The sequence below is a fragment of the Drosophila navojoa genome, chromosome X (genome assembly GCF_054131105.1).
Source record: "Drosophila navojoa isolate 15081-1374.11 chromosome X, UAZ_NAV_1.0, whole genome shotgun sequence".
NCBI lineage: Eukaryota > Metazoa > Arthropoda > Insecta > Diptera > Drosophilidae > Drosophila > Drosophila navojoa.
The window spans coordinates 31,788,821-31,815,191 of NC_142895.1; the positions used below are offsets into that span (position 1 = coordinate 31,788,821).

Genomic DNA, 26,371 nt, shown 5'->3' on the forward strand with positions numbered 1-26,371 from the left:
TTACAGCTTATAAGTAAAGTGACAAAAAATACATATGTATGTATATAAAAATCAGAAATAAACAGACTGTGATTTAGTTTGCTTACGTATGTGTGTACTTGTTTGTGTTGCAGAGTGTAATCAACCTCTATACAAAAACAGGGTGTAAAAGCTACATACTTATGTATGTATATATAAGTACATACATATGTACATACATACATATGTATGTATAGTATGTGGCAGCAGCGCGCCAGCAGTAGGCCGCAGCAATAGCAGTAGTATCACCAGTAACGGCGGTGGCAGCGACGCAACTTTTGGCGCTTTGTGAACATTCATACATACATACATGCATACATATGTATAAATACTCAGAGCCCAACGCAAATGCTTTCATTCTCCTGTAGTGTTTAAAGTGACATGAAAGTGACGATATTGGTGCACTACATCAAGTCATGTATCAGCATGTCCAACCAAGCAACACAAATCATATTTATGCCGATGGTGAGTGGACTTATACGCCTTCAAATGGCAAATAAGCTAGCAGTTTGGAAAATTTCACGTAGCTATGTCCATACATACATGTGTACGTACATTTGTGCATACATATGTATACTATTTATATTTTTTGGCAAGTGTGATTTTTTTGTGTTTAATAAATGTATATATGTATGTATATATACATATTTTGTGTTAAGTGGAAGCTCATACATACATATGTATGTATGTATGTACATAGGCATAGTGTGTGGTGCAGCATGTGACACGGTTTCGGTTGTGCTTATAAAATAACTTACTAATCACATATTATCCAAATATAAATGCGTACATACAATGTTTATATAGTAATACTAAGTAGCGTAAAAAAACAACAATGAAATGGGCGTCACGGAGAGCTGAAAGTTAAAACTTCTATAATACTCAGAATTTCCATGCACTCATACGCATGCGCTAAAAATAAAAACCAACGTACATACATGCATAAATATTTGGCAGGGAAATGCACACCATGCTGGGCTAAACACATACATAGATGTGACATATGTACATATGGACATACACGAGTGGATAAGTACTTGCAAAACAGCTGTTACAGTCTTTATACATACATATGCATGCATGTATGTACATTGGCAGGTGTACATACATATGTATGTGCATATGTATGTATGTATGTATGCATCTAGCTACATAAATCTAATGAAATTGCAGTTCACATGGGTAAAGCTAAATTCTAACAGTGTGACCTCTCTCTCTCTCAAAATCTACAAGTTTTTCCGTAGCACAATTTTGCTGAAATACGTAGATCTAATTACTTTTTTTTAAGCTTAAAAACAATAGCAAACAAGTAAGAAAGCTCTAGTTGAGACTACTCGACTACGAGATCCCCTGAAGCCTACAAGCAACTGATATTTCAATAATAATTAGCCCACACACATATACATATATACATATATATATATATATATATATATATACACAGGCAATTGCGCTTGAGCTGCGCTGCAGTGTTGCCAATATTATGAGAACTTATTTGTTGAATAATTTAATTTCTAGACGTACGATCGTAATCATAATGTTCAAATGTATGTGTATATCGAAGCACAAGTCTCTAGTATTTTATATACGACTTTTACAAAGAGGATGGTGAGGGGTGGATATAGGGGTGGGGGGTTAATTTTAACAAAGCCCGAAATTATATAAGATGCGTCTTAATATATATTTAAAATTTGGAGACTAGCGATATGCGCTCGCTATGTACGGACATTTAAAAAAAATTTTAAGTCTCTAGCTCTTATATCTTCTGAAATCGACGCGTTCAGACACACGGACAGATGGACGGACGGACAGACAGACGGACAGGGTCAAATCGACTCAGCTCGTCGCCCTGATCAAGAATATATATACTTTGTGGGGTCTGCCACGCCTCCTTCTGCCTGTTACATACATTTTAACAAAAACATTATACTTTGCAATATTTTTTATGCCAGGGCTGGCATCCCTGGGTGGATGGTAATGTGATGGGTTGGGGGTGTTTTGCTGCTTCTGGAGTTGGAAACCCTGTGTATATTGATAACACTACAATAATTTTATGTTTCACTGCATGTATACACATTCCTTAAATAGATACATACATATTAGAGGGCTGCATGACCGCACTCATAACCTAGCAAAATAGAGTCCATTCGAGATGAGACTGAGTGAGTGAGTCCGAGGCAGAATATGGTTGAGTGAGCTGGAGTGCACATGGACTCTATGACTCATAACCCTCTGCCTTCAGTATAAACATATTGGCGTCGAGTGACACGAGTCCTTGAGTGCATATATCTTCGTGTCAACACTTCGTATTTGCTCGGCTCCGTCGCTTGAGGCTCGATCAGTGAAAAAATCTCATACCAAAATCAGTGCGCTGCGAGCCCTCAAACGAAAAGCATGCGTTTTAATATGAAGCCTAACTGCGCGCCTATTTTTTCATGTTCTGTCTCTTTCTATGCCCTTCCTTTTAGAGAGTATATGTAACTCTTGAAAGGGGTTGCCATGCTCACGCAAAATGTTAGTGTTTTCATGTCATTATCTTATATATCGATCTTTACATAATTTTATTAACTTTTATATTAATTATAATTGCTTTATACAAGATATCAAATTGTGCAAATAATAGTAGTCCTAACGAGTTTATTTCAGTATTGCATAACAAAATTATATTGGATTTCGTTTGCTCGTTATTTGTGGGAAGGGTATGAAAGCGTTGGTACGCATAAAGAATATGTATTCGCAACGAAATTGTAACGGCAAATTTGCCGTTGGTCGGCCGTCTGGCCTGCACACACACGATAACATTACCCTTCGTTTTTTCGCTTTTTTTTTTTCTCTGCTAGCAGCGACGCCACTCATATACCCGGCCTCATATTTATTCGACTCTGAGTCATATACGAGCGCACTCACTTACTCATTCAATTTCTGATTTGGCCTCGGTTCCGCTCAATTCAATATGAGCATTGTTAATTCGAGTACGTTTTTTTGGCACTCATGCAGCCCTCTAATACATATGTACATATATGCATGTATATACATACATATGTACCTGGCCTGTTTACATGCATTTTTATTAACAACATAATTTTTACATTTTTGGAGCGTAAGTATCCAAATTTTACAGTTACGTGACCATTAGTTCTAAGAACTATGTAACAGGCAAAAGGAAGCGTGGCGGACACCAAAAAGTACATATGTACATTTGTATATTTATTCTTGATCAGGGCGACAAGCTGAGTCGATTTGGCCCTATCCGTCTGTCCGTATGAATTTTGAATTTTTTTCCTATGTCCATCCGTGTATACCACGCGGATAATAAGTTTTTCTCTAAAAATCAATAACTTGTCCAATTATTTTGTACTCGATTAAAAATATCGAAAACCAGTAATAAATGCTCTATTTTTATACTCCAAATTCTAAAATATACTGCACACAGCACGAACTATTTTATTATTTTTACTTAAATAGAATTCACAATCTATAGTATATACCGTCGATAATGTTTTCTATGTTTAAAATTAATACGATCAGGATTTATTAATTGAATAATTTCTCTTGTAGTAGAACTTTCTTCATCAAACTTTTAGAACGTGATCATAATTTATGTATATTCCAAAGCACAAGTCTTTAGTATTTAAAATAAGTTTTTTACAAGTTGGGGACTTAGAGGGCGTGGTAGCCCACATCTGTAATATACAAAATCTATATATTTATCAAATGTATATACACAGTAAATCTGAAATGTCCATATCTAATAGTATTCAAATTATGACTAAAAACGAAAATCAATTTATCGATTATTCTCGATAAAAATAAATGGGATTAGTTTGGGATCTGTCTCCTTCTGCCTGTTACATAAATTGAAACAATACCTGCATTCCCAGATTTCCCAGTGAAAATGGGTATAACAAGTAAGAATGTTACTGTAGTCGGGCGTTACCGACTGCACAATACTCATTCACACCCTGTTTTTCTGATTTATTACACCCCCAATTAGTATTTATCATTACATGTTTAGACAATGCGGTTAAATAAAAAGACAATTGTATATTAATGACATTGGAGTTTCTCCTTGTGATACAGACTTGTCACTGAAAGCTAATTGTATTAAAGAAGTTTATGAACATGTAAATAATATAGACTTGCTTCTAGTGTTGACTGATTTTAATATTCCGAACACTTCTTGGTCATCAACTTGTAATGCAAGTTACTTTATTCTGACCATTTATCACTATCTTTTTGACGAATTTTTTAACCTGTCTATGTTCCAGATGAACTCTATTTCTAATCATCTAAATCGCACACTAGATCTTGTGTTCATTAATCATGATTTGCTCATTAATGTCGTGAGATCAACTCCTTTCTGCACACCTGAGGATATACATCACCCCACCTTAGAAATTTTTTCTTAGCTGTTGATAATCATCTCTATTATACTCTCAATTATACGCCATCTAAACCAAGTCGCTTTTAAACCAATCTTTTAAATACTCGTTATGAGAACTACTCAGTTCGCTCGAGATCCTAAACAATCTTAATAATTTGTAAGTCTTCTGGTTTGCCGTCCACATTTGTCCTTGGTGCTGTAAAAACTTGTAATGATCAGGATTCCTCTGACCTATTTGCAGGTTTTTTTCAATCCGCTTATTGTTCTACTGATCCCTATAGCAACTCATGTCTATATTCACTTCCCATTAACGCTCCTAAGGTCACTGCTACCTCTCTGGCTAGCTCATTAGGACGTTGAAATCATCTTTCTCTCCTGGTGCTGATAATATTCCAAGTTGTGTGATTAAAGAGTGTAGTGTGTCATTTCAGTCACCATTACTAAAATTGTTTAATTTGTCTTTGGAAACCTTTGTGTTCCCTTCAATTTGGAAAAGATCTTTTATTATTCCCCCATATAAAAAAGTTGGAAGATCTGATATTTCCAATTATAGAGGCATTGCAAAATTATCTGCTATTCCGAAGTTATTTGAAAAAATTATAACATCAGCCTTGCAATAGTTTTGCAAATCGATTATTCAACCGTCTCAGCATGGCTATGTTCAAAATCGATCAACGTCCTCTAATATACTAGAATTTACATCGCTTGTCAATGACAGTTTTTCTGAAAAACTGATGTTATTTATACTGACTTCAGTAAAGCATTTGACTCCGTACATCATCAAATACTAACTCTAAAGCTGGAACGCTTGGGATTTTCCCCTAGATTCGTATCCTGGATTTAAAATCGATTCAAAGGTCCCCTAGTTTACTAAAATTTACTTTGCTTGTTGTTCGTCTGGTGTACCTCAGGGTACCTCATTTGTGTCCATTGCTCTTTTCCCTTTTATAAATGACCTTCCTAGCTGTATCTCTTATTCTACGATATTTATGTAAGCGGATGATGTAAAACTTACTCCACTGCAAATGGGCATCTACACCTTCAAGATGACCTTAATGCATTTCAACATTGGTGTGTGACAAACCAGTTGCACCTAAATTGCTCAAGGTGTTTGACAATGACTTTCATTCGTACCACTCCTTATATTGTTGACTATAAAATTAATAACATTTCCTTAAAATGCATCTTTACAGTCAAAGATCTTAATCTTAATCTTTATATTCGTCCCATCATAAATGAAGCCAAAAGTGTGCTTGGCTTTATTAAACATTGGGCTAAGGAATTCAAAGATCCATATATTACAAAGCAATTATTTATTTCGCTTAAGCGTCCCATCTTAGAGTATTGCTCAGCTGTATGGTCTCCGCAGCATAAACTGTATCAGGATCGTATCGAATCGGATTCTTCTCTTTGCCTTAAGGGAGTAATGTACGATTTACGACAGTAATGTACGATTTCCGTCTTACCATAGTAGGCTTCAGCTCATTGATCTTCCATCGTTAATCAATCGCAGGATAAATTTAGGAATTGTTTTTCTGCACAAATTGATTAGCGGTGTTATTGATTCGTCCTCTTTATTGATGCGTCTTAATTTTTCGGTTCCGCCCCGAACAACTAGACATTATCGTCTTCGTCATTTTTTTTATTTCGTATGCCCCTTTCACTATGTCTTGCAATATTTATAATACTTTTCTTTTTATACCCTGAACCCATTGAAAATAGGAAATCAGAATATAATGGTTTTGTTAAAATGTATGTAACAGGCAGAAGGAGGCGTGGCAGACCCCACAAAGTATATATATTCTTGATCAGGACGACGAGCTGAGTCGATTTAGCCCGATCCGTCTGTCTGTCCGTCCGTCCGTCTGTCCGTATGTTTGAACCCCTCACCCTCATCTTTGTAAAAGTCGTATATCAAATACTAGAGACTTGTGCTTCGGTATACACATACATTTGAACATTATGATTACGTTCTGAAAGTTTCATTACGATCGTACGTCTAGAAATAAAATTATTCAACAAATAAGTTCTCATAATATTGCCAACACTGCAGCGCAACCCAAGCGCAATAGGTTATAAATTTATATCTCCTACATTTTTAGAGCTATAGTCTCCAAATTTTAAAAATATATTCCAATGCATTTTATACAATTTCGGTTTTTGTTATATTTTGGATACCGGCTCCAAATTCACCAGAATCCCCAGTGAAGGTCAGATGCTAGTATAGCTAATTGTGAATGATTTGACATGTTTTTTTTTTTTTTTTAAATGCCAAATATTCAATAGAATATGTAGATCATATGCTGAAAGTTTCATTAAATTCGGTTTAGTCAATCGACGTTAAAAAATAACAAAATGTTTGGCCAATTAACAAACGCACGTGCTGCAGCAACAGCAGTTTTCCAATACGTGTGCACACATACATTCAAACATCTTCTAGCACATTCTTAGAATCACATCAGCAGTTAGTTTCGTTTAGTTCTGCTAGATGGCGTTGCATCAGTGAATCTATTTCAGTTTTGACATTGCAAATAAGAACAGAGGAGTGGCGTTATGGTTAGAGGGCGCGGCGCACGATCGCGAGGTCTCTGGTTCAAATCTTGCTGGGCGTATTGTAGTTTCCTTTAATTGCTTCAAAATTTTTATATATTTGATTAAATTTCTCTTATATTTTTTCAAAAATCGAAATTGAAATTTTAACCATACTATATGTACGTTTTTATTAGTTTGGTTGTTCTTGCACATTCTTAGTCACATCAGCAGTTAGTTTGACTTAGATTTGGTAGATGGCGCTGTAGCAGTGAATCTATTTCAGTTTTGACATTGAAAATTAGAACAGAAGAGTGGCGTCAAGGTAGAAAGCGCGGCGCTTGATCACGAGGTCTCGGGTTCAAACCCAGAGCGTGTCGTAATTCTTTTTTTTAATTGTTTCTCAATTTTTATATATTTAATTAAATGAGTTTTCTATTTCATTTATATTTTTAAATACATCGAAATTGAAATTTGAACCATACTAAATGTGCTTTTCTATTAGTTTGGTTCAGGGTAGTATCTAGTCGAGCGCTCTCGACTAGAGTTTTCTTACTTGTTATTTTCTTTATTTAATTTTTTATTGATATGTGGAGTCGGTAAATGTGGAATCAATGGGCGCCAGTATTGTTCATACGAACAAGTTCAGGAGGCCTGGTGTGATAGAGTCATTAATAACCTTCTTTCGCAAAAATTGATTTATATGATGAATAAACTCCTCTCTTCGTTTAATTCGTTAAAATGTTCTCATCAACAGCCGTACTTGTATCAATTTTTTTTAATGGGTTTTGAAGTTTGCGTCTTGTCGAAATAGTGTGAAAATGTAAATATACATAAGTTGGTCTACTGGGAAAATATCATTGAACAGTTATTATTTCGTTCAGATTCACTACTCCATGCAATGCACGAACTGCTCTAGGTTTTAATGTTTGGATAGGTTAAAGAAATTATGGCTCATTATATTTATTAAACTACCTGTATCAATTAAACAGCGACAGAGTTTGTTATTAAATTTGAAGGCAATATACTAGTGTGTTGGGATGCTGATAAATGCAAATTTTTTGCATTATTTTCATCTGCCTGTTGGTATGGGTGAATAGAATTCTGTTTGTCGATTTCGGAATAATGCTCGTCACTATTATTTTGATATTCGTAGCATTGATTACAGTATTTCTCAATCGGCATTTCTATATGATGGTAATTATCAATTTCATCACTTGATGACCACTTGTGCTTTTATGTTGACGTTTTTGAGGTTGAGTTAAATTTGGTATCGAGTAACTTTGACTGTTGTATGGGCATCACTTTGTTAATTAAAGTTTCGTTTAGGGATTTCCAGTTGCTGACATTTTGAAGTCCTACTGCCCATTGTGCTTCGATACCCAGCAACACTTCCGTCGCTCCAAAGATTATGCTTTGCTGCGTGAGATGTGTTGGATAGAGAGCGAGCAGATAGGCGAATAAACGGCTCCAGAGTATTCTCTCAGTAAGCGTATCTGTGCTACATCCAGTTGAAGATAGTTGGTTATGGTTTTCAGTCAGGGATATGATTTGCTCTTGAGTTTTTCACTCACGATTTAAATATGGTTTTTATGCGGATACGGTGGTTTCTACTCAATACATTTTGAAATGATTGTGGCAATGATTTTAATTTTAACTGACGCACTTTTTTACTGTCTTCTTGATTCCGCTTAATTGGGTGATAGACTAGTATTTGACCAATCAAGTAAAATTACTTTATAGTGTTTATGTTTACCGCGCAAATCTTACCGGCTGCTCCAATTACGTGTTTAAACAATGCGGTTGCTTAAATAGAAAGATAACTGTATTTTAAAAGCATTGGAGTTTCTTCTTGTGATACAGATTTACAGCCGAAAACAGTTATAAAGCTCCAGCATCGGATGACGTTACAAAGCTCTAGGTGGCCTGATCATTCAGTTATTCTTATTAAGTAAAGCTTCGGGTGGCCTGATTATGCAGTTACCTTTCTTGTAAAAGCTTTGAGTTGCGTTTTTTTTTTTTTTTTATTCTGTCGTAACTTTGCTTGCGAGCTTTGAGAGTCGTAAGATTGAGCAGTAGAGTGGCTTATTCTATCTGTCTTATGTATGCATATGAATACTCTAATTTGTTGGAATATGTATCTGTTTGATGAATATGTAACTATATATACTTGTTAATGCACAATTTGCAATTGGTACATCGTTTTTATACCCTAAACCCATTGAAAATGGGAAATCAGGGTATAATGGTTTTGTCGAAATGTATGTAACAGGCAGAAGGAGTCGTGGCAGACTCCACAAAGTATATATATTCTTGATCAGGGCGACGAGCTGAGTCGATTTAGCCCTGTCCGTCTGTCTGTCCGTCCGTCCGTCCGTCCGTCCGTATGTTTGAACGCGTCGATTTCAGAAGAATAAGAGGTAGAGACTTCAACTTTTTTTTTTAATGTCCGTATATATCACGCGCATATCGAGTTTATCACTAAAAAACGATAACTCATTCCGATATTTTTATCGATAAAAAACCTTATCGAAGATCACTTAAATAATTATATCTCCTACATCTTTCAAGCTAGAGTCTCCAAATTTAAGATGTATATTAAGATGAATTTTATACAATTTCGATTTTTGTTAAAATTTAACCCCCACCCCAAAATCCACCCCCTCACCCTCATCTTTGTAAAAGTCGTATATCAAATACTAGAGACTTGTGCTTCGGTATACACATACATTTAAACATTATGATTGCGTTCTGAAAGTTTCATTACGATCGTACGTCTAGAAATTAAATTATTCAACAAATAAATTCTCATTATATTGCCAACACTGCAGCGCAACCAAAGCGCAAACGCCTGTATATGCGTGTGTGTGTAGGTATGCGTGGGTTTATTTGTGTGTGTATGTGTGTGCGTGTATTTGTTTGTATGCGTGTGTGTCTGTGCGTGTGCGTGTGTGTGTGCTAACTATTATTGAAATATCAGTTGTTTGTAGGGTTCAGGGGATCTCGTAGTCGAGCAGTCTCGACTAGAGCTTTCTTACTTGTTATGCATAAATCAGTTCATTCGCAGGCTAGAATGAATGAAACAACTATATATTCATCTTGAAATAGAGAACATTTAGAAGTCGAACACTTCTAGGTTTTGCTAATTTATTTAACAAGAGTATATGGTATTGAATCGTGTGAACTCGTGTTCCGATAAAAATACGACACCAGCGCAACACTAGTTATTTTACTTATGTATATGTATATATATATATTCATAAAGACCTTGAAGCGACCCTTGTTAGCTATAACAGCTATCGTGTGTTCACAATACATTGTTTTATACATAAACTTGGAGATACATTAAGAAACCAGTCTATACCCCATACATTACAAATATAAAGGTTCCACGTCATATCTCTAGTATACTAAACTTTTTGCTGATCCTGAAACGTTGGGGTGGGTCATAACCTGGGCAGGAGATATGCGTTGTACAGCTTCCTCATATTATTATACATACTTACAAATCGTGCACGATGTCATGGTAAGGACAAACGTTTGGGCGCATGCGTCAAACGAATGGTTTTGTCCTGGAATAATAAAATTTATCTATATATATATTTATAAATATTTTGAATTGAAACAGAATTCTCCCCAACTATATGATATTACCAGCAGATTACTCAACTACTTATAAAATTGAAGATAAAGGTGAATTGAAAAAGCATCTAAACAGAATAATAAATAAAAAATATATAATATACAACACGTCATCAGTTTGACTCTATATACATATATATGTATGTATATAGCTACTCTTTTACACGCTTTCAAGGTCTATGTCATATACGAAACTAACTCTCGAAAAAAAAAATGTATATATTAAAATATATATATTAGTTTAATATCTAAAACTTAATATATAATTAATACTGGCCTTAAAGCATAGGAGTTTTCGAGTTGATGCTGTCATGCAGTGAAAGTGTATTTATTACAAATCTTCTTCTATTCAAATTAGATTAAATCTGAATGCATCAGCTTGTCAATTTTTTATTCGTAAATGCTTTAAATCTTATCTTGGTAATTTTCTGCAGTTTTTTTAAACTTGCAATATGATTTCTCGACATTTGCTTTCGTTTCACGCTTGTCGGACTACTTTTGGTTGTCGGTGCGCATTTCAATTTAACTCAATTGATTCTTGTTTAGCTCGTGAAACGTCAACTTCATACCACTTTGATGATACCCCTCGTTTTTCCATTTAATTGATGATGGTGGTGCTAATGATCAGACCTAATAATTACAAAATGATCAATTTATTTGCTGGGCAACGCAATATACGGCAAAAAGAGCACAAATTGAAAATTTATCATTGTGAGAGCAAAGTACTCGGTAAAAATAGAAAAGAATAATTTCATGTCCAATTGATTAAAGAATATATATATACAGTCGGCAAAAACAGTTTAGGTACACAATGATTTTTCAATTTAACTCTATTAAAAAGTGGTCAAATGAAACAAAATAAACAAAAGTGTCAAAGAGATCTTTTAAATTATATATTTAAACTCTCCTTGAGATTATTTTTCAAGACTCCCTAATAGTAATGCTTGTCCATTTCGCTATCTATAAAAACCTGTTTCCCAACTCCAGATTCGCTTCACAGTTGGAGTAAAATTTTTTAGCTGTAGAGCTGTATTGAGTTTTCTCCATATTTATTATTTTTGGCTCATATTTTCAACTTCAAAGCGTCAATCAGTATGTAAACTGCGCATTATCAGATTAGCGCCCCCTTTACATCTAGCCCATCAAAGCCATCTTAAAATTATTATATTATATTATACTATGTAAAAATAAAAAACAATGGCTATTGTAACAATAAGGAATATTTTTATACCCTGAACCTATTGAAAATCGGAAATCGGTTTTGTGCAAAAGTATGTAACGGACAGAAGGAGGCGTGGCAGGCCCCACAAAGTATATATATTCTTGATGAGCACGACGAGCTGAGTCGATATAGCCCTGTCCGTCCATCCGTATGAGTGCGTCGATCTCAGAAGATACAAAAGCTAGAAAAAAGCGTTTTTCGATAAATCATCCGATAACTGTTTATCGAAAATAATCGAAAAATTGATTCTGTTTTTTCAGCATCATTTGTACATTTTTATACCCTGAACCCATTGAAAACTGGAAATCATGGTATAGTGGTTTTGTTAAAAGTATGTAACAAGCAGAAGGAGGCGTGGCAGACCCCATAAAGTATATATATTTTTGATCAGGGCGACAGAGTCGATTTGGCCCTGTCCGCCTGTCTGTCCGTCCGTCTATCCGTATGTATGAACGCGTCGATCTCAAAAGATATAAGAGCTAGAGACTTAAAATTTTTTTTAAAAAATTTCCGTATATATCGCGCGCATATCGAGTTTATCACTAAAAACGATAACTCGTTCCGAAATTTTTTATCGATAAAAAACCTTATCGAAGATCAGTTATTAAAATTTATCTCTCACATCTTTAAATCTAGAGTGTCCAAATTTTAATTATATATTAAGACGCATTTTATACAATTTCGGTTTTTGTTAAAATTTACCCTCCCGCCCTTATATCCACCCCTCACCCTCATCTTTGTAAAAGTCGTATATCAAATACTAGAGACTTCAAAACTTTGCTGTACTCCGTATTTTCTATGATTATCGATCTCTACGGACCTTTGCCATTGATTTTCTAACGAGATAATGCTGCGATCCATAACGCTGGAGTTGTGAAGTCATTTATTACGAGTGAAAATGCTCAGGCCACGACTTGGCCACCGTATTCCTCAGATCTCTAAATAATTGTAAATGTTTGGGAATGGCTTTTTGGGAAAGTATTTGAAGGAGGCAACAATACGAAGACAGAAAACTAACTAACAAACTAACTGCTACAATTAAACATGCTTGGAACGAGATTTCGCTGAGCTACATAAACTCATTGTATCACTCCATTAAATTTCTTAAAATAAATATATATGTTTATACAAAATGTTTGTGTTCAATTTATGTATATACACAAGTAAATGACACAACAGAATCAATTTTTCGTTTATTCTCGATAAAAAGTTATTTGATGATTTATTGAAAAAATAGGATAAACTCTTACTGCGTATGATATACACGAGTATGCAGTATATAACAGGGAGAACGAGGCGTAGCAGGCCCCATCAAATATATATATTATTGATAAGAGCGACGCGCCTTGGGTCAGTTGTATGTGTTTTTTGAGACTACATATATACAAATAGCACTTCTTACGCAGGAAATATGACAAGAAAAGGTTTAACACCTTCACAGCTTGAAAATGCATTATTTCAACAGTTTAGATAGGAGGATGAAGATGATATCGATGACCAAAATCCACCGAGTAGTGCCTTAGACGTTTTAAACTCAAACCTCATGGATGATTCTAAACCAAATGTTACCAGTAATGACCCTAATCTGAAAAGAAAGTTGCTATGGAGACAACGCAGTTTAATTTTGAACGAAAACCAACTGCAGTTTCCCGGGATCACTATGTTGCATCCGGAATTAATGGAACTATCAGAGCCAATCCAATTTTTTTGGTATCTTTTTCCAAAAAAACGCAAAAAACATTTGAGATGATTAGGCATCACATTCACTTTAACAACAATGACAATGCCCTGCCATTGTCACACTCCTGTCATGATGGGCTATTCAAAATCAGGCCAATAATAGATGAACTAAACAAAAATTTTAAAAAAGTTCTTTTGGAACAATTTTTGTGTGTTGATGAACAGATATGTTCAACAAAGGCTAAGAGCCACATGAAAAGGTACAATCCCAACAAGCTTCATAAATGGGACTATAGGATTTTTGTACTTAGCGGTAATTTAGGCTTCTGCTACAAATTCGAAATAGATAGTGCAAATGAAAATAAAGTACGGCTTAAAGAGCCAGATTTGGGTGCGGCATCAAACTGTGTCGTCAGATAGGAATTATCGATTACACTTTGAAAATTATTTCAACTCCTTCCTCCTTTTGAAGTACCTGGCGGAAGGAGGAATTCTGGGCATTGGCCATCGTGGACTGACAACAGAAACAGATGCAAATATCCAAACTGCACTGGTTTTTCACAGACAATCTGCGAAAAATGTGTCTGCTTTAACAATAGAAATAATTGTTTAAAAAATTTTCATTTGCATTAAATTAATTAATCAATAATATTATTAAACTAACTTTGAAAAATATTTGGTTTTACTTCTTACAATGAACTATGAAATACTTCAATTATTTTCACCCCAAGCCTATCTGTTGCATATATGCAACAATCCTTTTATCCTTAAATAAATGTCTAAAAAAGTAAAATTAAAAAAAAAAGTTGAATTTTTTATTTTTATTTTCTTATCTAATAAAAGAAACCGCGTCGAAATCGGACGTGGTGCCATATAAAGGGTTAAGATTGTATGTCTAGAAATTAAATTATTCAAAAAATAAATGTGTAAATGTGTGTGTGCTGCTTGATGGGTTCAGGGGATCTCGTAGTCGAGCAGTCTCGCTACAGCTTTCTTTCTTATTTTATTTTTTAGCTATGTCCAAGTGATTATCGATTATTATTCGTAGAATAGCCGACACACAAAAGATATTTATATACTCATAAGAATACATATACATGCAAATATGTATATGTATATTAATGCTGCTTGCTCTTACCCGCAATAATTTAACATAATTCCGAGACAGACTGTGAACCCAGTTGGCAGGCAATTATATTACGGCATTCAAATTCATATTATTCTAAAGGGTAACACAATAAGAGGAGTGAACACAAAATTACATATATATGTATATACATATATACACACATACATACATATGCAAAACACATCTAAAAAGATTGCGGCTGTTCAGGTATTGTTTCATCGCCAAAAATAGCTTATTTTTTCAAAAGTTTTCTTTACCAATTTACCATTCATATTTACATACATACATATGTATTGTGTAGATATAGGACTTCCATTTAATACAGCTTTTAAATGATGATCAACTTAGTTTATATACGTGTTTTAGTTTATAGATCAGTGAAAGTGCTTAAATGTAACACATCTGGTTGAATTTCGTCAAACCACTCTAATTTTTTTTCCCTAGCTACCTGCGCATATATATATTTAGGAATCTAGTTTTTCTATATCTATGACGCCAGGGCCTACGTTAAATACATACATTTGTTGCTCAACTTTAATATCCATTAAATACTTCATTTTCTATGTTGCGCTAAACACAAATACTCTTCACCTTATGAACAAAAATATATACATATTAATATTTAATTCATATTTTCTTAAACGTGCATGCAGACCGCTGTTATAAATAGCATCAGAATACATACAAAATATATTTAAAAAAAAGTATGTTAATTTTGGCTTTAATAAATATGTAGCTGTACAACTTTTCTGTATAGAGACAAGAAAATCTATAAAAAAATATGTAGCTCTTTGCAAACATTTTCGGAAATGGCAAGCAAAGCCGAAAAATCATAAGATATTTTTTATTTTAGACATAAAATGAAATGTAAAAGCAAGAGAACTCGGACTTCGGAATCTTGTAAATATAGCTCAAGTAAAAGTAAACTTCGGACTTCGGAACCTTGTCAATATAGCTCAAGTAAAAGTAAACAGGAGGAATAAACAGGAGAGCGTCCGGTGTATACGAGAGATCTCCACATTACGACATTCGACGCCTCGTCTTTTGTTCGTGTCGCAATCACATCGTGAGTTTATTGTGTGGTATTTGATGAGACGCTAGAAAACGATTCCAACAGTTGCCATTGATTAATCGACCATATAGCACGCTCTCTGGCTGTCTGACATCATTCGTTCAATATATTCTTTGCTGAGAACAAAAAAATTCGTGACGAAATAATTTAGGCTATTTCTTATCCGTCCATGCCATGCGCGATAAAATTACTCAACTATTTTGCTTGCAAAAAAACGCAATCAAAAATACTGCAAAAGATAATAGAGGTGGGTGAGAGAAAGGTTATAGAACAATTTCCGAAATTCAGGAATGTGCACAATTTGTGATATATTTACATATATGAATGAATTTGCAGTCCAAGCGTAATCGCTTCGTCAACTGCACAGTTGTGTATTTATTCGTGGCTGAGAATGTGCAATTTCTGTTTCTTGTGTATTGATAACTAGATTTATTATCTGTTGTCAAACGAAAATATTTAATATACTTAAAAATAATCGTTTAATATATACATATGTGTATAAAAAAAACTGTTAGTAATCTAAGATTTCTCAAAGATCACTTGCTTTTTTTTATATGTGCGGCTGACGGAATAATGTAGGACATAATGTGTCATCAAAAGCAACGAGTAATGGGACAATGTATGCCAATGGGTCTATTGGACCAGAGGGGCCCGAAGCGACAGAGACCGACTCATCAGGGACCGGGCGGATGCGGAAGCCGTTGGAGAGGAATGGCTCAACGCAGAACGACACTGTTCACCTCGAGAGAAGGTAAAAATAGCATTGTCAACAAACAGTATAATAAGATTCATAGAAATTTAGATGGGCATTTCTCCAGAAATTTCAACCACAGCCAAAAATTCAAATTCAATTGATTAAATTTAACTAATATAAACTAATTTTACATTTATTCATAACACATCTCGAAATATTGACACACAAAGCCGATCAAGTGCCAAAGTTATGTTTTGAGCATTTCTATTGCACATTTTCTTTTAATTATGCAATGAAATATGTTATTTCAAATCTTCGTTTATGCTTAAAGAGTAAAAGAAAAATATAAAAGGTACGATGCAATTGACTATACGGTAAATTTTTTCGTCTGTTTCGCCGTATATTTCGATGTCACCTGCGACCTCGAAAAATAGGGTTTGGTATCAGTAAGTCAAACGCATTTGCGCAACTAGCATCAAAATTTAGTAGCAAACATAGTTTTGCATTGCAAATACATTTTAAAAAAGTTTCACACGAAAATATTAAGTTATTTAATCATAGTGTTTTATTTAAAGTGCGTAGCTTTCGACACCGTAAATACAAAATTTAAATAAACCAAAGTGAATTTTAAATCTAGGTTGGAAATAATTAAACTTCGAATATATTTTATGATTGTAAATGAAATGCCTTTGAACTTGGTATTCAAATAGATTTTGCCGAAAATTACAGGCTAGCACTACAAAATGAGAATCAGAGTGCTCATTTTAGCTACCGTCAGGTAACAATTTTTAAGTGACAAACTTACACATAATAAATATGACGTATTTTTGTTTTGAGTCCTTTACGTAAAATTAATTAAATGTATGGAAATTTTACAAAACTATCAATTGAAGTTGCGCTCAATTTAAAAATAAATACATCTTAACTAGCTTAAATGACATCATAAAAGAAATAAGATGTTATGTTGAATGGAATTTTTTTAGCCACTTCTCACGGGAAGGGTGCCGTTGATCGAGTTGGAGCTGCCACAAAAAAAAAAGCATGGCAAGTAACTAAATCTCAGAGCCTTATTTTATCTAATGCATTTTCATTTTATGAATTTGCAAAAAAATATTGTTAATGGCATTAAAATATATTTTTTGCCATTAGTTCAAATCGAAAGGCTATGTCTACATTATAAATTGGATAAAAAATGGAACAATGTTACGAACATCCCACATTTATCACAGTTTCACGCGTTTTGTTGCAATGGCCAACAGCTACGTGCAGCTAGGACTGCATATTCCTCTATAAATAATGTAATTAATGTTAAAGTTATTATACCCTGAACCCATTGAAAATGGGAAATCAGGGTATAATGTTTTTGTGTAAAAATATGTAACAGGCAGAGGGAATCATCGCAAACCCCATAAAGTATATATATTCTTGATCAGCACGATGAGCTGAGTCGATGTAGCCCCGTCCGTCTGTCCGTCCGCCCGTCTGCTAATCAAATAAAATTAAGATCTTGAACATCCATAGAGTAGAAGCGAAAATACAGACCCTTGAAGTTACACCATTAACTTCGTGTTACAGTTTTGCTCGTCACTGTATGTATGTATGTATATATGTAAATTCATTTTTTGCACATTAATAAAAGATTCTATCAGCAATTTAGGAGTGTATTTTTTTGGTCCCCGACTGGTCAAACACGCATAATTTTTGGCCAGTTCTTCGAACGTTTCATAAGTAGCTTAACTCCGATGCATACACTCAAAAAATGTGAAAATTACAGAGTATTTTTCGTTATGCCACGCTCCTAAAAGGAAGTAATAATTATTTGTAGATCATCGATAGAGGATTTCACCAGTAACTCAAATATCCGAATTCGAATATTCTAGGTATTAAACTGTCATATATATACATTTTTGCGGTCACGCCCCCTGTGGGCGGACACATATCCGCCATAGCCTTTTGGTCTTAGGTAGTACGAGTATATATCGAGTATACCGAGTATATATCCCAAATTTGAGCTCTCTAGCATCAATGGTGTCCAAAATATAGTAGATTTCGAATAATCACTATATCTTCATGTCCGATTTGCCACGCCACTAGTGAGCGGATCGCGAAAATTGTTATCACTCAATAAAACGGATATATACACTAGTATGTGTTCTAAACTTCAAGTCTCTAGTCTCAATAGCCCCGAAAAAATTGCCATCATTTGGACAGACGGACAGATCGCAAGACGGTTAGCACAAAACCAATAATCTCATTTTACTTTCTTAAATTATTTCAATCAAATTGAAAAATTTGTTGTTTTATAACAGTTATCATTCTCAAAAAAAAATCAGAGGATAGAAGTCCATTGTTCATCTGCAAATGCCACTCTACAATTCAATTCGACAATTTTTATCATAGTATCCCATACAAACTGTGTGTTTGAATGTGTTTACTCCTACTCCTCACCCCTTCATTTGCATTTGGCACATGCACGCACTTTAATTTTTTAAATTAATTTTCCATAGTAAGCCCACACTGCAGCCAATGCTTGTTTATACTTGCACGGCTATGTTTTTCTGTTTATGTTTCTTGTATAAGCAGATAGCTTCGAAGAATTATTGTGAAATATCAATTCTTCGAAGGGTTCAGAGGATTTCATAGTCGAGCAGCCTCGAATAGATGTTTCTTACTTGTTTTAAATTGTATTTTATTCATTAACTCTTACAGGCTGGGCCTCTTCAGTGGGGTGGCTTTAATCGTCGGAACTATGATAGGTAAGTAACTTAAATCTAAAATTATTGTCTATAGCTTCATCCTCGTTCTATGATAAAAAGAAATTACTTATTACTTATCATTTACGCGTGCGTGTGAATGCTTGTTCGTGTGCGTGTCTGCATAAAAGTGTTGTTTCTTCTGTGAACAGAAAACAATCAAAGAAATATTGAAATATCAGTTCATAGAAGGGTTCTGGTGTCGAGTAATCTCTACTGGCGCTTATATATTGGGTTATTTTGTAAACAATTCGTAGATAGTTTGTATTGGATTGTTATATTCTTAATTTCTTTGATGTATTGCTTGTTTAAGTTTTGAGAGTCACTTATCAGTTTCCTTGTATTTCGTCTTAATTAACAGGCGCTATCTCCTCTTAAATTCTGCAGTCATAGTCTTATTATGCTCTGAGCCTATGTTCAATGGGAAATCAGATATAATGGTTTTGTTGAAATGTATGTAACAGGCAGAAGGAGGCTTAGCAGCCCCACAAAGTATAAATATTCTTGATCAGGGCGATGAGCTGAGTCAATTTAGTCCTGTCCGTACGTCCGTCGGTATATATGAACGCGTCGATCTCAAAAGATATAAGAGCTAGAGACTACACATTTTTCCAGCGCCGAAAATATGTGGATGAGAGACTTTTCAACTTCGTATTTGCTCGGCTCAATCTCTTGAGGCTCGAGCAGTGAAAATACAGCACAAAATGGTCCCGTTTTTATATGAAGCACGGCTGTGCGCTATGTGTGTTACTCTCTCTCACTCTACCTCTCTCTTCACTATCTCTCTCTATGGTGACTCAAATCATCCAATTCAGCAGCTCTAAAAATTTAAATTTGTCCACGACGATCCCAGCTCTTGCCTGAGTGAAGGGTATACCGAAATCTTAGAAGCGTTTGCCTGCTCATACAAAATCTTTGCGTTTTCATGATTATTTCTAGGAAAGGTATGAAAGCGTTGAGGCGCATAAAGAATATGTTTTGACGACGAGCATCCACACACACATTTGCACACTTGGTACATATGAGCAATCGTATGATAATGTGCAGATAATGATAATGTGATAATGTGACAGCTCTTGCTGTCTGTGCAGATTGTAAGGCCCAGAATTTGCCGTTGGTCGGTCTTGTGAAGTGAGGACATATATACATACATATGTATGTGTGGAATGGGAAGACAATTGTCTCTCGATTTAATAGTTTGTAAATTGTAGTGACTGTCAAATGGGCCTTTATGATTTTATTAAATCGAGAATAAGAAGAATATAAGTAAATAGAGATCACAAGAAGTGATAAAGATCGCCTGAAAAGATCATGTTCGCGTATAATTAATTTAATAATATAAGTGTAACTAAAAACAATCTTTATAATACTAAATAAATAATATAATATAAATTGTAGACATTTATTGTGAAACTCGTCATAGTATAAAATTAGGATGAAATCGTTAAATTGACTTAATTTACTCAATAAATGAATATATATTTTTTTCCAATTTGAATTGATTCCAGGGTCTGGAATATTTGTGTCACCCTCTGGCTTACTGGTACGTACCGGTTCCGTCGGGGTTAGCTTCATAATCTGGCTTGCCTGTGGTCTGCTCTCGCTGTTGGGTAAGTACTTCAACCAACCATACAACGAATACGTTGGATAAACAGAATAAACTTTCAATGCTCAAAATCTGTACATGGGGGGACTACTCAAATATGTAGGTTGGAAGAAGGGAATATCTAATATGATAATGCCAGTACGCTGCGAGCGATCAAACGAAATAGTCACATTCTTATTGAATACAATACTATGTGATTTTATTTCCTCTCTCTCGTTTTATAAGATCCCATTTCATGCCTTTTTAATGATAATAACTGCCCCTTGAAAGGGTTTGCCATGCTACTGCCAAATGTTAAAATTTTTTTTTATTTATGAGAATCGTATGAAGGTCGTTGATGTCCATAATATACTCATACTCTTGAATATATGTACGTCTACGGCTATCGATAATATATCATATTATAGTAACCAAATTAGCATTTACACCGAATTTCGCCATGATATAAAACATAACAAGACGCGCTGCCCTGACCCTGTATTTCATATTTGTTCCTTCTTTCATTTTTCCATACGAAATGAACTTATAATTTACACTGCAGTGTATAATTTTTATCTAAAAATATGTGCTTTAAACTTTATGTTAAATATTAGTAAAAATTATGTATAAAGCGCTCATAATTGAATTAATAAGTAACAAGGGGGCGGGGAGAAGGCGTGGTGTAATAATAAATAAAAAAAAATCCTAAATTCTAACTTAACGAACCTCTTGAGATCTCACCGGACAGACAACATAATCTTTTTTGATGTGTAGAGGCATTCAAAGTAGTTTGAACTAGTTCATCTTTTTTGGGTCATGATCTCTTCCACTTTTTACTGTTTTTGTTATAAGCATCCCACTTTTCGTTTCCAGTAACAACAATAACAATCTGGGCAACCGAGAAATTTAATTTGAACGATCTATGTGCTTGTGAACGATTAACACGTAATCAATCAATCTCTCGAGTAGTTATTCGACGATTTACATCCACCAGTCACTTTAATTTATCACATCGGTTTCAATAGGCCTTTCAGGACATGGTGCATCCTCAAGATCAAAATTACCGGAACGAAATTTTGCAAACCATGACATTGGCGTTCGGCCAACGCATCTTATCTGTGCACCTCCTCCAATTTTCGGCTTGCTTTAACTGCGATTTTACCCAGTAAAATATGCCGAAAATTAAGTACTTGATCTTTCTCCAAACCAAGACCGAACTCCCAAAAGTGTTCCAAAATTGTTTACAAACAAGTCTAGTTATATCAGCTGTCGAAATATATAACCGTAATGCGGTTATGTGCGAAGTTGGCTACGACAGAAATCAATAAGCTGTTCTTAATTAACGAAATTACTTAATGTATGACCCGTGTAGGAGTAGAGAGTTTTATGATTGGATATGGTGATTGTTTTTGTTAAGTAGTGCAGCATTTGAATGCGTATGACTTTTCTATTTTGTGTGTTTCGGGACCGTTGAAACTTCATAAGAATAATCAATGTTTTGTGGTATGAAAAAGTCCCGTTTTAGCAGGACGACAGCGTACATATGTAACTGTCATCGAGTGCGGTTCGGTGGTAGGCTCAAGAAATTAGAGAAATAAAGAAGGCAGAATCGTTTAAGAACTGGGCCGTCACCGCTTAGCATAAAATATATACAGTCGGCAAAAAAAGTTAAGGTACACAACGATTTCTTAACTTAACTGTATTAAAAAGTGGTTAAATGAAACGAAATAAAAAAAAGTGTTAGTGTGACCTTTTTAATTACATATTTGGCCACATAAAAACCTTATCAACTTATTTCAATAAAAAACAGTTGACTTAGACTAAATAAAATGTAAAAATACAAGAAAAACATCTCAAAAAAGTTTAGGTACACTTAAAAAAATATAAATATGTGTTAATATTTAGTAGGACCGCCTTTTACTGCAATTACTGCAAGCAGTCGAGGACGCATACTTCGCACTAAGGGTTTGGTGTGATTTTCGGTGATTTTAACCCACTTGGAGCTAAAAACTGACATTAGGGAATGTTTTGAGGATATTTTATATTTTGGGATCCTTTTATTTAGTAAATTCTAAATGTGCTCAATTGGATTGAGGTCTGGAGACTGTGGCGTAGTATGTAATTACTTTGTGTTATATAAAAGCCACCCCCTCTCGGGATAAGAGGTCCGTTTCGGGTCATTATCTGGTTGAAAATAATAACGACCGTCCTCTAACTGGAGCTTAGTCGTGCTCTCCTTGAGATTATCTTCCAATGCTCCCAAATAGTAATGTTTATCCTTTTTGGTATCTCTAAATACCAGTTTCCCAACTCCAGATGTGGCCACCCCCAGACCATCGCGTTTCCGGATTCGTCACACCAAATTACTGAAGTTTGCCTTGTTTAGGTGCTTCTGAGCAAATTCTAGGCCTTTTTTTTTTATCGGCGTCGGAAATCAAAGGTTTCTTGCGTGAAGTTCGGGTATTGTACCCCTCCTTGTGGAGCACACTTCGCACAGATTGCGGATGCACGTTAACTCATGAGGTTACAGATATATTTATGGATCCGTGTTTATTGTGGCCAGGATTTGGCGTTTGTCTCTGACACTCAATTTTTCAGAACGGCCTGATCTTGAACTGAACTTCAAGTGTTGGCGTTTTTCCGTAGGATATTATTATATTTTGCACACTGGAAGGGGATCGTACGGCCAATTTGGCGTACTCCCTTCCCTTCTATGTAGAGATTTATTATTATTTGACGCGTTTCTAGTGAGATTTGCTTTCCTCGACCCATGTTGACCAATTACTCTCGAAAAAATTACAAAAAATTCAATTGCAATTCATAATAACTCAAGTATGTGAATCGAAGAAAAGAAAAGAAGAATATTTACCGTTTGAAATGTAAAAATTGACCTAACTGTAAAAGGGTCAGACGAAGTGTACCTAAGCTTTTTTGGCCTGCATTTAGGTAGTTTACCCCTTTTTTGGCGCATAAAAAGGACACATTATACACATAATACGTTTTGCTATATGCTATAGTTATCTCTCTTTGTTGCATTGTCAGGCCGAAACTACGCAGAAAACCACATGACTTTGTGAGATAGATGAACAACGGAAAGGGATAGAATCCCATGGTTTTTATAAAGTATGTTTTGTTATTACCTCTGCATCGTACCCAATAACTTCTCTTACTCGTAGGCCAAGAATGAAAAAAGAAGCGTTTACAATGGGCTCTGGAAAGAATGTCTTGGATTCAAAGGCAATGGGATACCATCATATTCAACGATGAAGTTAAATTTGATTAAATTTGATGTTTGTATCGGCGATACAAGAAAACGCGTCATCCTTAAGAAGGGCAGAAACATATCATAAATACTGCTTTAAAAGAATATCTTCGAAATGAGCCACAAAGCAATATTTCTGATTCAAAAATCAATTTGTTAAAATCAATGCTTAAACTAATTAAATGCATAATGCAGGCCAATTAATAGTGGTCAATTTTCATATCTCCTAAGTAAAGTACTTCATTGAGCGCAATGAGTAAGGCTCTACCATCCAAGATATTCTCTGTTAGAATGAGGCCACCAAGCGGCAGCATTAGCATCTGTAAAATCGGGCTTAAACTTTGGCAATATAACTGTATTTTGTTTGCCCGACGTTAATTGCGCTTCTTTGAATATCGCTGTTGAAATTCCAGCAGTGTACCAAAACGGTCTTTTCCTGTTGATCGGTGTCACGGAGATCCAACTTCTGATGTCGGAGATTCGTTCTCGTCCGTTCACGCAGTGCGTGGCTTGCGTTTTTTCTGCATAAATATAATGCAATCTTTTCGCTACGAGTTTTCCATATTAAAGCGCGTCGCTTCACTTCTTTATTATACCAAAGTGGATGCATACCACGCTCAATTCTAATACGTTTTAATATATGTTATAGTTATCTCGTTCTGTTGCATTGTCAGGCTGAGACTACGTAGAACAGAAAGAACATAAGAGACAGATACACATAAAAGGGATAGAACCCGAAATTAATTAGTTATTACGGCAAAAAAGAATTACCACAAAAATATTCATAGTTTTTATATAATTCAAAAAATTCTCAAAAAAGCCGAAAAATTGACGAAAAAAATAATAGCACCACTACTCCTTTTCGAGTGAAAACCTGTATTTTTAGCAGAGTTACATATCTTCAAAAGCACCACTTATTGATGAGATTTGTTGTTTATATACCTATTTTAATTAAAAAATTTACAAAATTTGTAAAAATTTGCAAAAAATGGGTCGTGGAAAGTATTGCACCCCCGAACAACGCAATCTAATCAAAAAGTTGATTTCGGCTCGAAATTTTCACAGGAAAGTTGGTCGTTTGATGGGTTATTCACATAAAAAGATCCACCATGCATTAATCCATAAAAAACAAGAAAGAAAGCTCTAGTCGAGACTGCTCGACTACGAGATCCCCTGAACCCTACAAGCAACTGACATTTCAATAATAAATAGCACAGACACACACACACACACACACACACGAATACAAACAAACAAACGCACACACATGCACATACAAATAAACACACGCATACACACACACTCACATATACAGGCGATTGCGCTTGGGTTGCGCTGCTGAGAATTATTATGAGAACTTACTTGTTGAATAATTTAATTTCTAGACGTACGATCGTAATGAAACTTTCAGAACGTAATCATAATGTTAAAATGTATGTGTATACCGAAGCACAAGTCTCTAGTATTTGATATACGACTTTTACAAAGATGAGGGTGAGGGGGTGAATTTAGGGGTGGGGGGTAAATTTTAACAAAAACCGAAATTGTATGACATGCGTCTCAATATACATTTTCAATTGGGAGACTCTAGCTTGAAAGATGTAGGAGATATAATTTTTTAAGTGATCTTCGATAAGGTTTTTTATCGATAAAAAAGTATCGGAATGAGTTATCGTTTTTTAGTGATAAACTCGATATGCGCGTGATATATACGGACATTTTAAAAAAAAGTTGAAGTCTCTAGCTCTTATATCTTCTGAAATCGACGCGTTCATACATACGGACGGACGGACGGACGGACGGACGGACGGACAGACAGACGGACAGGGCCAAATCGACTCAGCTTGTCGCCCTGATCAAGAATATATATACTTTGTGGGGTCTGCCACGCCTCCTTCTGCCTGTTACATACTTTTAACAAAACCATTATACCCTGATTTCCCATTTTCAATGGGTTCAGGGTATAAAAATTATGAAAAATGCGGACAGCGTTGAGTTCTGACCTAGCAACAGATGACTTGACTCATTCGCGTGAGTAAAAAAGATCCTTTTAAGTCGGCTACTCAACTGAAAAAGGACCTAAACATATCAGCAATAGACCAAACAGTACGGAAATACTTAAAACATTACGATTTAAATGTTTTCCGTTCAAGAAAAGTACCACATTTGAATAGAAAACACATTTATAAACGGATGGCATTGGCAAAGGATCACAAATATTGGTCTGCGCAGGAATAGAGCAACATTCTTTGGCTTGATGAAAGTAAGATGATAATGTTTGGTGGAAAGGGATCGCGGTCCAACGTTAGAAGTCCACAGAACTTGCAATTTAACCCTAAACGTACAACAAAAACCATTAAAGGTGGAGGATCAAATTTAAGGGTATGGGGTTGCTTTTTGT

At 35.0% G+C, this 26,371-nt stretch overlaps 1 protein-coding gene across 5 annotated transcripts in view; it reads left to right on the forward strand.

Moving 5' to 3' along the window:
• The first annotated feature begins 226 nt into the window (after positions 1 to 226).
• The window catches only part of sbm (L-type amino acid transporter sobremesa), a 31,742-nt gene continuing 5,597 nt past the window's right edge, over positions 227 to 26,371 (forward strand). For 3 of the 5 annotated variants that reach the window (XR_016197456.1, XM_089264650.1, XM_089264652.1), the window contains exons 1-4: positions 15,713 to 15,923; positions 16,256 to 16,427; positions 19,080 to 19,126; positions 20,632 to 20,733. Coding sequence is in view for 4 of the 5 variants with exons in the window: in XM_089264650.1 (XP_089120776.1) it covers positions 15,851 to 15,923; positions 16,256 to 16,427; positions 19,080 to 19,126; positions 20,632 to 20,733 (394 nt within the window). In the remaining variant the exon portion in view is untranslated. Of the gene's footprint in view, positions 484 to 15,712; positions 15,924 to 16,255; positions 16,428 to 19,079; positions 19,127 to 20,631; positions 20,734 to 26,371 lie in introns of those variants that run through there. The other 2 variants (XM_089264651.1, XM_089264653.1) reach the window with 2 other exon arrangements.